General features: G+C 36.6%; 1 protein-coding gene across 13 annotated transcripts in view; it reads right to left on the bottom strand.

Annotated features, from left to right (window-relative positions):
- Positions 1-13,698, bottom strand: part of STXBP5 (syntaxin binding protein 5) — a 107,490-nt gene that overhangs the window by 67,151 nt on the left and 26,641 nt on the right. For all 13 annotated transcript variants that reach the window (XM_032102145.1, XM_032102147.1, XM_032102150.1 and 10 more), the window contains exons 3-4: positions 12,386-12,467; positions 11,481-11,581 (exon numbers count right to left, since the gene is read on the bottom strand). In XM_032102145.1, coding sequence (XP_031958036.1) covers positions 11,481-11,581; positions 12,386-12,467 — 183 coding nt within the window. The remainder of the gene's footprint in view (positions 1-11,480; positions 11,582-12,385; positions 12,468-13,698) is intronic.

Here is a 13,698-nt window from a genome sequence, read left to right as displayed (position 1 = left end):
ATTATTTCTGCCCCCCTTGGGTCCTGATTATTGTTGACTATTTCTTCAAGATAAGGAAATAACGTCTGTGCAAACTGACAGAATGCTAACTCAAAATTGGAGTCTAGAAACTTTCTGGAAACTCTACACCATTTTAATCTGACAGGGTCTAACATCGAAAGAAATTGCCAAATTACTTAGCTATCAAACTTGGGGTTTCAGAAATGCTTCAGCGATAAGGTAAAACAATTGTACAACAAGAATTTGTTCTGTCAGCTCTAATCCTTAGCTTTACAAATTTTTTTGTTCTTGTTTTCTCCCAGTTGGGTTGCTTATTGCCAAATCCATGCATCACTTCACAAGCCTGTTAAGTATTTATGCAAAGAACAGCTTTAGATCCTTTGCATTATATGCTCTATATGCACACCAACTTGAGCTGAAAGGAAAAAGCAGCCAAGAGAGAAATTGCTGTGGCTGAAGAGATGTTAATTTGCACCGGTGGTTTCAAAAGTTAAGGCCTCTGTAGTGATACTACCTGGATTCAGAAGTGTACTATTTTGGGGTTTTTTTCACTTATTTTTTCCTAATTAGGAAACGCACTTTGCTCAAGCAAATATTTCATCTATCTTCTTTCCAACTCAATTTCTTGTCCTTGAATATTTATGCCAAAAGGCTGAACTAACTTTTTTCATTGATGTTTGACAGGAGAAAAATACTATACACATGACTTAAAATGCTCTTCCAACTCATTGAACTTACAGAGGTTGTAACACATTTAACTCTAAGCACACTAATCTGCAAACACCACAGGTTGAAGACTTGTGTTTTCCCAACATCCTTGAAAAAAAATATTTTAATGGAAGCTAAATCACGTACATTGGTACACATTCCTCCTAGGCAGGCAGTTACTGTGTATAAAGATACAGCATAAACATAAACCTTCAGCACTCTGCAACTCCACAGCAGCTTTTTGTGCCAGCACTCCACATGCCAAAAGCAGCTGGCAACCAGATCAGTTGGATCCAAAATCATGGCCTAGCAGCCAGAAAAAATAATCAGTAGCAGGGTTGTAGGCTTGTCTTGATTAGCAAGTTAATATTGTTAATTACAATTGTCCAACACGTTTGTTATGAAAACCAATCTATTTCACATTATTTAAAGTGGGCAAAAATAAAAGTTGGGACTTCAGCTTTGACTACTTTAGCACAAGGGTGACACTTAAAGAAGTGCCCAGCTCCTCAATATTCTTGATACTCTTCTTGAATATGCAGGTATATTCAATTTACTGTCTCTTTTGTGCAACCGAGATTAATTTTGTCAAGAGTTAGCAAACAGTGAAGTGATTCCATGACAATAGTAAAAGAACAGAACAAGTAGCTTCACAAAATATTTACAAACTCTTGAAGGCAGGAGGTTGAAAAGACTTCAAACTTGCGAAGTATAGGCACATAACAGAGTTCTTAACCTTATTCTTTGAAGTATTTTACCATTCTTCTACAATGTCTTGTATGATTGTTCTATACACTAAAAAATATTCTAGATCTTTTATTTCACAGAACTAGTTAAATCCAAAAGGAATGGCATGCTGATCCTGCTGTAAGAACCAGCATTTCTCCCTGAATGTAGTAAATGTTACTCCATTTGCAAATAAAAAATATATTTACTATTTTTTTTGTTTTCTTAATAGAAAAACTACATCTTCCAATTTTCAGAAACTCAACTATATTTTGATTGGATGACTCATTTCACATAACTGTATTTATTTTAACAATTTACAGAATAATATTTCCAACATTAAAGTTCATGCACTTCATGAGGAGCTTCTCTCCTCCCCCATTAAGGCTTCACCTTAAACTATGTATATTTTAAACAACTTTAGAAGTGTTACAGCCCTCTTAAAAACTAAAAATCAGTGAAGCTATGACCATCCAAATGGTCAGTTGCCTTGTTTGCTCTGCTAAGAATTGGACTGATGATTGAAGGGATTCAAACTCCTTTTGGAGGATGGAAACAAAGGGTTTGAGTCTTGGTAGTGATGCAATACTTGCTTATTTGACACTTGGCCACAGACAGCTTTGTTTTTTTTTTCTGAAAAATGCAGATTTTTCTTTCAGAAACCTATCTTTATGCCACAAGATTAGAATATACTTCATCCATAATGTATTTTAGGATCAACAGAAGCAGAATTGGCCATATAATGCTCTAGCCATTCCTAACACTCGAGCACTCTTCCCCCTCTCTCCCTACCCACAAATGGATATATAATCCATTGTTGGGAAATATAATCAATAAAGTGGAAAATATAATCAATTGTTGGGAACACATCAAAAAGACTACAGATGAAAAAATTTTGTACTAGTATTTCTTGCACATAAACCCCAACTGCCTGAAAACAATGTAGCAGTCAAAAGCAGACTACCACACTTTTCTCCTGTAGCAAGCCATTCTGCCCAAAAAATATTAAAATAGAAGCATCTATGATTTAAAGTAGTCCCGTTTTGTGAGTCTAAAGAGACAGCCTGGGATTGTCTGAGCCAGCAGTCACAGAAAGCAGGCTTTTGCAGGCAGTTCTTTCATGGCACAACAGATTCCTCATGTTGTCTCCAAGGCAATTTCAGCTCCCTCACTAAGTGTAGTACATTTTGTGAAACAGACCAAACTTTTAGCATAAACCAATACTGGGCACAGCATGTCATTTCAAATATTTCACTTTCCCATATCTTCACAAAGAGAAAGATCCCTTTATAGAAAAAAAAAATGCTTTAAGGAGATTTATTTTTTCAATGTGAAATCTACAGTACAAACTAACATCATCACTAAAATGAGGTACTGTTACACAACCCCAAAGCAGTTAGGGTAGTTTTAAATTCTCCTGCATCTGTAATTTACTGTAAGCACAAAATCTTCCTCTTCATCACATACATATTTGCAAAGTTACTCCTTTCCCACCCCCCAAAAAACCCCAAAAAAACCCCAGATTTTTCTTTCTTGCAAAATGAATTTGTAAGAGTTGAACCACCAATAGTTCAAGAAAAAAAAATTATATATAGAAAAGCAAGTGACACATCCGCAAGGGAAAACAATGATAAAATATTTACTGTTCTTACACTAACTAAAATATAATTTAGGATATTGCTTATGGGAGAGTCTTAGCAATGACAAGTGAATCTGCAGTAAGTGGTTTGTAAACCTGCTGAAAGGATTCCCTTTCTTAACTCCAGAGCATGTATCTTTTCTTATAATCTATCAAAGCTATCAAAAAAAATCTTAATTGCTGCTGTTTCAACACATATATCAAAACTATTAATATAGCAAGTGATAATACTCCCTACAGGAATTTAATTACAGTAATATTTAAGAAGACAACTTATTAAATTAATACATAAGTAAAAGAATTAGTTTTTTAAGAGAAAATATTAAGGAAAACTGGCAGGCTGTTAACTCGACTGTATTATTATGACAGCAGAAATCCTTCCAAATTAATCTTTACCTTTTCCTAGTCTACTGCATTATGAAGCATTATATATTCTTCAGAATTTTTCACTGCTTTAACAAAGCACAATGACGAATGCTTTGAAGCATGACAAACACTGATAACAGGTTTTATTGTTAAATCACTAAAATATTTCTCGTGCTTCAGGCTATCATTATAGGTCTGCAGTTACTGTAAGTACACAAGCTGCTCAGATCATTATTGCATCAAAAAAATAAAAGCAAAAGATTAAGCTATCAAAGCTGAATTCTGCACACCTTTATCCTCAACCTTTCACGTATGAGATAGCATCATGTAAAATTCAGAAGCTGAGAAGTTTAATTCTGATGTTAGTGTAGACTCCACATCCATGCACTCTTGTCAAAGTCTTCCACAGGCTTAAAAAGTCAAAAGCCAGTGTCAAAATGACATACTGATGGAAACAAGCGGTGGCTTGGATACTGCCTGACTGTTGCAAAAGGGTCTTTTTCCACATCTGATAACTTCAATAGGCTTAAAACATCTACATGTACAAAAAAGGCCTCAAAGACCAGAAGCCATATGCAGAGGAAGAAATCCTCTTCAATGCATCCCAAAAATGTCCCACCAAAAGAACACGTGGGTAAATGCAGTACACCACAGGAACAGAACCAGGTACTTCAATTCCATTTATATCCCATAACAGCACTCCAAATGGTGCTTCCCCAAATATATTGACTTGAATGGCTGCCTCTTAAGGCAGCTGAGAAGCACCGACGTTCAGTATCTGAGTAGTGGTAGCCACCAGTGGTGTCACAACGGAGTAAGCATGTGTCAGAGCAAGATACTCAAGTACCTTGGGATGACACAAAAAGTAACCAGACCATTGGCATGTCAGACACCCCCAGAGGAGTTCACAAATACATAGTGCGGGGTATTTCACCAGTGGTAAGAAAGCTTCAGATTTCCTGGGTGTTCTGTGTAAATTCTTTCAATACTGAAAAATTCTCTTGGTTTTCAAATCAGTTGCCTCAAAAGGTACATGGGAAGCCACAAATTCTAACTGAAGGAAAAAAAAAAAAGGCCATATCAGAGACGTAGCTCTCCCACAGGAGACAGAAAAATTATTCCTATCACTGAGGGAGAAGTCTGTCATCTAGGCAGAACTTAAAGACCAGAGGTCAAATTCTGCCCAAGAAAGTGGCAGTTGGCCATTCTATGCCTCATATCACTGTGAAAGTCAGTGTGAAAGAACCAGCTAACAGAGCAACTGAGGCAATTCAAAACCCATTTCTCAGAAATTTGAAATTTCTGAGTGACAGGACTCAGCATTTTGGTTCTGCCTCAGTGCTAAAGGCAGCAGAAGGCAACTGATGCAACTGCAGTTCCATCAACCACACTGACATGTGGAACTCTGCATGCGTGCATGGCCTCAAGGAAACATTTTTCAAAGGAATTTTATCCTTGTGAAAGAAACATTCACATATATGGCAAATCCAGACAGTCAGTAAGTTAATTTTCTTCTGCTAATTTCTTGAAACAAGATCAAACTCCTTCTAATTACATCCCCCAGTGAATCACCACTGAGTTAAAATTTTAAGCTCACTAGGTAAAAGGTTTTACATGACACCATCATGGCAAGCAGACCCAGTGATTATTTCCTCTCACTCTGAAGAAAGTCACTTTAAAAAGTGGGAGAAAAAAAAAACCCAAAACCCAAACAAGAACAAACCCCAAACCAAAACCTTAAGTTATGTGTGAAAAATGAACCAAAACCACATAAACAATGTCTATCATCACCTGCTCTCACAGGCAAGACAACCTGTATGTCCTTCTGCCATCCACAAAGTGGCAGAATTGGTCAGTTTATAAATTCAAGGTGAAAGAAAACTCCCACTTTGGCTAAGGCACAGGCTGAGTACAAAGTTACAGTATCTAACAGGGCAACATACATGCCAAAACAAGTTTAAATTCTTATTAATAAGTAAACACAAGTGGGATCTTCCACTCTCTGTAGACAGTGTTCCAAACACAATGCTAAAGTTGCTGTTTACAGCAGGATACAAAGCCAAAGATATTTTTTGCATAATTTTGTAACTCTGAATTATGCAGTTTCATGTTGTAGAAAACTATTTAAATCCCACAGCACAGAAGCTGATATAGTTGACATATTAAAAATTAAACTGCTATCAAGGCATTCAGAGATCGATATGCAGAGCACTCACACGAAACACTCAGTTCTGGTTTTATACCATTCTTGCTTTGTGACTTACCATAAAGACAAACTTTCTTTTGGCATTAGAACAGGGAATGTCAGCTCAGGAAGGATGTAAGTCTTGGATAATGAAAGAAACTTTTCATACTTGTATACAAAGTTGGTTTGCTTTGGCTGGCAAAGGGGTCTCAAATTTGTAATCCTATGTTCCTTTTTCTTTTTTTTTTTTAAATCAAGTTACTTTGTCCCTCTACCTTCTCAAACAGGATCTGTGAAAGTCTGTGGTTAGTGATACGTTTGACCTTTCACACCTTAGATCAGCACCAAGTTTAACAGTTCCTGCATAGCAGGAAACTAAAGCCAGATTAGGTATCTATCTATCTATCTCACAACATGCTTCCAATACTTACTCTAATAAGATGTGTTAACTACACATATTTCAGAGCTAGCCTCGTGTGACATTTATATTTTTTACTGAGTTAAAGCAAACTTGACATGAATCTTGCATTACTTGTTAACACACAACAATCTTGTGTTTAAGATACTTTTACATAGATATGTAGATGACAAAGGAACTAGATAGTGATCCACTGAAGACACCTTAGAGAAGTATGAGATACTAAGTTCACACACTGAATTGTGCATTCTGAAAAGAGGTAGTATTTAGACACTTTTAATTTGCATGACAAGTCACACAAGCAATTGCTCACCATCATTACGCATTTTTGTCCCGGCCCCTACACACCGCTTCTCACAGTCAAGTAACAGTGGCCAAGCATGACATTGGTTTACTATCTCCTAACTCTGCTTTGGTAACTAGAACATAAAGCAGCTGCAAAACCCCCATGAATGCAGCAAACAAAAGGCTAGAAAACTTGAACTAGCTTGTTTTGCACTGAGCTTTTGACATCTGTCAGTAATTTCAGCTAACTGATTTGTTATGTATCTAAAACCTCACGCTTCAGAAGACTTGCTTCAAATTACTAACCATCACTGTTACAAAAGGCAGTCAGGAGCCATAAATCCATTAAAGGTCAGGTTGTTATCTACAGATTCTCAACTAATTTAATGATTCAACAGAAAGCAGCATATTTCAGGACTCTTGGCCACTGCTTTTAAAGAAATGTTTTGCTCAAATCTAAGATGATGCAAGTTACCCAAAGACATTTTCTACGAAGCAGAACATAGCCTGTAATGGCATAGAATTACATTAAAAGGAATCAGCTCTTTCTCACCACTCCCTGTTCTTAAAAGTCATGAGTAGAAAAGCAAGAATTCACATCACTTTCCTGTCATATACTAAAGAGTGCTTTCTGAAATCCTTTACAGATTTAAAACTCAAATTTTCAGGTAAGTTTACAAAATACTTAAACACACGACACAAGCATTTATAGACAAGCTAGCTCTGTGGTTTGTATCTTAAGATGTTTAAAACACCTGAAAGTGAGGTAGCCAAATTCAATTACCAACAGGATAAACAAATACGAAATCTAGAAATCAAGTTGTTAGACATGGGGCAGTCATTCTTCCACATGACTAAAAGAAGGGAATTAGTCAGAGCTCTTAAAAGGCTGTGCCAGAAGACTACAGAATTCATTAATGAAGTCATAGCCTTACCACTTGCTTTTTTAATTAATTTTTTTAAATACGGTTAAAGAATAGCTTTCAAGACTAAGAAAATCCTTTCATCTGGGTAGCTAACTGCTACAGTCAGCTTTCTATGGTAAAGAAAACTTTTTAGTTCAAATCTAAACCTTACATAGGACATTGTTATTTAGAAACAAAATCTGAATAAAAATTTGCCTGTGACATATTAAAGTTCAACTCCTGTTAAACAGGACACAAATACTGCTTTTCTTCCATCCCAACACACTTCCAGGTAAATCCACTCAGTTATATAATTTTAAACATTAGCCTCAACAAAATCCTAGAGCAAATACTGAAGCCACTAGATTCATGGCTTCAGTCATATAATAAGAATTCCAAGATATCTAATCTCCCTTCACAAACTGACAAATTATCATTAGAGAAGGCAGTTATAAGGCTGTGTTGTAGTATACAAAATACTTTAAATAAATCCAGTTTGAGAAGTTAGTTATCCTTATGAACAGATCTTAATCCCACAATAAAAAGTACTTTAAAATTTTTATTAATTAGGTTTATAACATCTTCATGCTTGTGACTTGAGAACGTAGAGGCTGAGAGAAGCTGACTTTAGTTATGGTATGGGTTGTGGTGCTGCACCCCTCTGCCACCCAGGACACTCACTTCTCTGATCTGAGAAATGCTCATTATGCCCTGGCCTTGATGAACTGCATTTGGACTAAGCTCCCCTTGAGCTTATCAGGAACACTGTCTGTCCCCAGGAACTAACAGGTGTCTAATGAACACTTTATTTTTAACAAACAGCCTTGGAAATTTATTTTTCTTGTCTGAACAGCAACCCAAGTGGAATAATATTTTTGTTGTTGAACACTCCAAGAAAGTTACCAATTCAAATTGGCCAGGATGGAAAATTACTACAACTAAAGCCCACTCTCTTCATATCCTCTAAACAGTGGTCCAAAGTGAGACCCTTTTGAGCTCCTGATTATAAGAGGCTAACGTCTATTAAAGTCCACTGTCTAACAAGCCTATAAGCAGCAGTCCACAGTGAGATCCTTTTGAACTCTCGATTCCCAGAAGGGGCTAATGTGTACGTCTCAAACACAGATAACCAGATGGCTGTGGAGCCAGCCAAGGACTGTTATTACTAACACAGAAGAATTGTTGGTAAAACCAAGGACTATTGGTATTAACACACTATGAGAAAGAGCAAGTTTCGGCTGGAGAAGGGGGGTCAGGTGGAGATAAGAGAAGCACTTTTCCTTTAGAAAAAACACAACACAGTATAATGCAAGTGCAGGAATGAGTGGTAGGAAGTGGACGCGGCAATAAGGTGGGATTAGAACCACCAAAGACCCCCAAAGCCCTCTGACTCATTTCCAGAAAGGCCTGAAAGAATGGACTGTACATAACTAATTTACATAGAAAGCAAGAAACCTATCTGTGAGGTGGAGAAACCTGCCCATACAAAGGTACTCCCCCAAGCCTGGGCAATGTCCCCAGGATCCTGGACATCTCATCAGTCAGACCAAGGCAGCTGGATCAATGCTGAAACCAGGACTGACATTCCATCAGCTAGATAAAAAAAGATCAGTAGTTGTCATTTCAGCATCCTTCTTTTCTCCTTTCTTTACTTCTCTTTTCCCCCTCTTTTTCTCTTTTCCTTTAATTCATCCCCCTCTTTAATTTCTCTTTTCTTTTTTTCTTTCACTCTTTTTTTATCTCATCTCTCCCCCTTTATTTCCCCTCTTCCCTTTCACCCTACCCCTTTATCCAAAATCCACTGCCATGTGGTTACATAGTAGGCCAGGGACTAATATGCCCATTTCCATACCAAGTATGTAATTTATCAATAAAACTTTGATTGTCTGTGGACCCTCTGACTTTTGACATTCCTTTCCACCAATGAGCACTTCTGAATCTTAGGTACTTCCTTTCCCTTAAGGGTGAGTTGTCACAGAGAAGACCCAATTTTATTCATAAACACTCTCCTCAATAAACTTAGTTGTTAATATACACCATAAAATCGACCTAAGAAAAGCCCATTTACTTCAGATTCATACAGCATATTGAACATACTAGGCATAATGAATTACTAAGAACTGAGTGTATAAAGGCCCCTACTTAGAATTATTCAACAGTGAATTTTTTGCAGTTTGAGTTCAAATCAAAATATTTACCTGATAATTAAATTACATGTTATTTTATAAACTAGTCAAAAGAAAACAGAATATTTGAAAACAGTTAACAGTCATCCAGCACGACATAAGTGGCTATGACAATGTACATATCTGGGAATCTTAAGCATTCTGGCTACTTTTATATGTTCTCACAATAGATATTTTAAAATTAAAATTGCTGGAAGAATAAGCCCTTGTCCCAAGCTGTGCTTACGCCACTCATGGTAACTATGGTGCTCTCATTACCTACCTTAGCAAGACAGGATTAGTAACTAATTCAGCCACTAAAGCAACATCAGTGACCGAGCCTCCTTTCTACCCACACTCAACTCCCTGTGACAGGTTTTGCTACCGACATCATCACATTGACAGAAAAAGGACAGTTTAAAACTTTCACTTTGCTTAACCAAAGATACCCATACATCTAAAACTCTAAGCCAGCTTACAACAGATTTGCACACAATCAGAATCACCTCCTCAGATACCTGTTTTAAAGCATTAGTTAGAAGCCCACGTTTAAGTGTGATTTCAGGATACAAACCCTAATTTTACACTGACACTTAAGTAGACACTACAAGAGAAAAGTCACTAAAAAAAAGGAAGGGAGAGGTAGGAAATTCAGTTTGGACATACTACTGTATCTCCTACACTTTGACAACCCTCATTAAACTAGGGGTTATAAACTGCATTTCTCTCCATTTGACTTTTATGCTGTATAAAGGAACACTATCACTCCTCTGGGGTTGAGAATTTGCCTCAGCTAACAAAGCTTTCTGTTTTCCGTATAACAGTTCAGAATCACAGAACTTTCTGGGCCTGAAGGGGGTCTTTAAAGATCACCTAGTCCAACTCACCTGCTGTGGGCAGGGATATCTTTCAGTAGATAGTTGATCAAAGCCCCATCCAACCTATTCTTGAACACTTCCAGGGATGAGGCATCCACTGCCTCTCTGGGCAAGCAGTTACAGTGTCTCACCACCCTCACAGTGAAGAATTTCTTTCAATACCCAATCTAAATCTACTCTCTTTCACTTTAAAGTCATTACCCCTTGTCCTATTTCTACAGGCCCTGGTCAGATTTTATGCATGGTGATTATAGAAATAATTTCAAAAGGTACTTAGAATCCTCTATACACAAAAACCCGGTAGTCTGCATTCATGTTGGTCCTAATGAATTTGTTCATAACCTGCTCTTTAAAACTACAAGGTTACCATTTAACCCACCCAACAGTTTGTTTAGCACTTTACATGACACTACATTAGAAGGTATTACATAAGTATTTAACTTCTTCTGTTGCTACCCATTACTTAAAATTTATTACCTCCTGCCCTATTCAAAAGGGATAAAAGTCACAGATTTTTCTGTGCTCTTGCTAGCATTCTTTGAGCTCCTCAAGCAGTCCATCGCTAATGCATACTGTTCAAAAGCAAACACAGAATTCCAGCTGAGACTTTACATATACTGGAAAAGAAGAAATACTTGCTTTTAAAAAAAAAGTCCATCTTTTTCAGAAATTTAGTCAACTGACTTTCAGAAATTTAATTTGAAATACCTCTTTAGCTTGCTTACAATTCTATTACTTGAGTATAAAAATTTTTAGTCAAAACCCAAGCTGTTTTCAGCTACTCTGATATGAACAAGAGCTCTAACACTACAGAATTCTGCTTTGCCATTAATGGAGAAAAAATTCCAGGTAAAAAAAACTGAATTAGTTCTCCTGTTGTCTTGTTGGTGCATACACTTCCTTTTGTTCCAAAATTCCTCTGAAGACATATATTCAAAGTATTTTATCCTGCCACTTTTTTAAGATATGAAAATTGATGTTCAGCAATGCAATACATAAAGTGATAGAAAACACATCTCAGTTTAGGTCAGTAGTGTGTCTATTTACAACTATTTAAGGCCCTAACAGATTGAAATTCAAACCCAGTGTAAGCCCAGTTTCAATTATGTACCAAGTTACAACCTGGACTTCATTAACAAAATCTGATCTTACAATAGCACGTAGTGTGATGCTAAGGGGCAGTGCAATAATAACCCAGTCCCTACCGTTCCCGGTTAAATTTGAGTGAATGAAGTATAGCAGGTCTCTTCTGGCGCAAGTTCCACAGGTGTAAGGTGTCATCAGCCAAGGCACTCACAAGAGCTCCCTATGAGAAAGAAAATGTTTTAGTCAACTTGTTTTCATAACCCTAGGAACAGTGTATCATCACAGTGGAAATATACTACATCTTTATTACCAGGAGGAAAAAAATGAGTAAGCATGTGCATCAACACCATAGCACAGGTAAGTTCTAAGTAGCAGGAATGAGACAACTGATGTGATCACATGTTGTTCAGCTCACTCATATTTGTTTCAGTGCTATACTGAGAGGTGGTGGGGAAGAAGCTTTTTCCAGTGTGTGCTCATCAGTTTCCTCATGTCCATCCCTGTAGACAAATCAAGCAATGAACTGAACTACTAATATCTATGTGCTGAGAAAGCTAGTGAGGTCCCTCTAAAAACCTGTCTCTAGCTAGCTCAAGAACAGCACTGCTGTCAGATCTCAGCTGCTACATCCCTAGCAAAACACATCTGAAACTGAGGCAGCATTATTCAGTTCATGTCTAAGACTGGAACTCTATTAAAATAAAACTAAGTACCTACTGAAACTGGTAGTACTATTGGAAAAGTACTTCACCACTTGCAAAGATAACTTGCAATGTTCAAGGACACAAAATGATATTCCTAGTTCTTGCTTATAACAAAAGAGTACTCTAGAGACAAAGACATTCTCAGCAGTTAGTCAAGCATTTTCCAAAACTAAAAAAGTTAATTTATTTATAATTATTATTACTGTTTGCTATTCATGCTACATCACTTATATTAGCTAATTTTAATGCTTGCTTAATGAAAAATTAAAGAAAATATGCTCCATACCTTCTCTGAATTACACATAAATTATTTTACTAACCTCATTAATCAGGAACTGAAGTTGGATTACTGCAGCTCCACTGTCATGTTGACAGTAGCATTCAACTCCTGGCCGACCAAAGCTGGAATTGGCATCATTAAGGAATAATTGTTGCATGTAACAAACAAAACACACAGCATAACCAACATTTTCACTTTCACTAATACCACATTCACACAGGCTAAGATCCTGCTTCTAGCTAGTGCACTCAACATATCTAATCACACAGAGCTGTTACCAAAACAGTAGTTTATAAATGCCACAAAGTAACACAAAATTTGAAAGACCTACTATGAAATATAAAAATTATGTATAACTGCTTAACTTACAATGATTTAAGGGATTCTTCATCATGGACAACTTGGAAGAATGTTGAAGCAGTTATTTTAACAATGTTAAATATAAGAACTAGAATAAAAGGAAGTTAATCTAAATAAACATCATAAAAAAATTATTGCATTTTTCAAATGCCAAAGGATCTTTCTCACCATTTAAACATTACTTAAGGTAAAAAGAGCTGAATAATATAAGGCATATTAAAAAAAATCTGCTGTGACAGAGATGAGAAGATCAGTAGTCAAAATATGGAGGAGTCAATGGAAAATTATGTATAATGTAAATTTCCAGGATCTCTGTATGAAGACTTCCTGGATTCACACCAGCTATGAGATAACAAAAGCTTGCTCATTTTCACTCTCATATGTAAATTAGTCCTATCCTTCCATAATGAATATTGATAGAAGCAGCAGCAAAACAGATTCTTTCAGTTCTCCATACATAACTCATTTATTAGTTGCAAACATTCTGTATTTTATATGTGGTTATGCACCTGCTTCTGATACAAAACTAAGTTCTCCAACATCTAGGAGATCGAGCAGAAACAACAGAGGAATTAAGCAAACTGGTCAGTATTTCATCATCATTGTATGCCCAGAGTTTCTGGACTATAATTTGTCAGGGCTGAACACTTCTTGTTTTAAAGAAGCACCTTAGTTTTTGGAAGAAAGGAAATGATAAAAGCTGTATACAAAACAGGGAATGTATGTACAACTTTTTCCTCTCAGTATATGATAAAAATTAATAAAACAGTGTAATTCTCACCCATTCTGCAAGCTTTCCATTTACTGAGAAATTGCTGAAAAAAACCAAAGTGGATAATACGTGCATTCTTAAAAAACATGTGCATTCATGCTACAGGCAGTTGGAAGGCTGAAAAGACTACTAGGCTGCATGCAAATCAAAACTCAGACACATCTCCTGCTCAGCCTCTAAGCTGGTGAAATAAAATGTAAGTAGAAAAACAGCAGGGAGAA

The sequence above is a fragment of the Corvus moneduloides genome, chromosome 3, assembly GCF_009650955.1.
Source record: "Corvus moneduloides isolate bCorMon1 chromosome 3, bCorMon1.pri, whole genome shotgun sequence".
Classification (NCBI taxonomy): Eukaryota; Metazoa; Chordata; class Aves; order Passeriformes; family Corvidae; genus Corvus; species Corvus moneduloides.
This window is presented reverse-complemented; position numbering and strand designations above follow the sequence as displayed.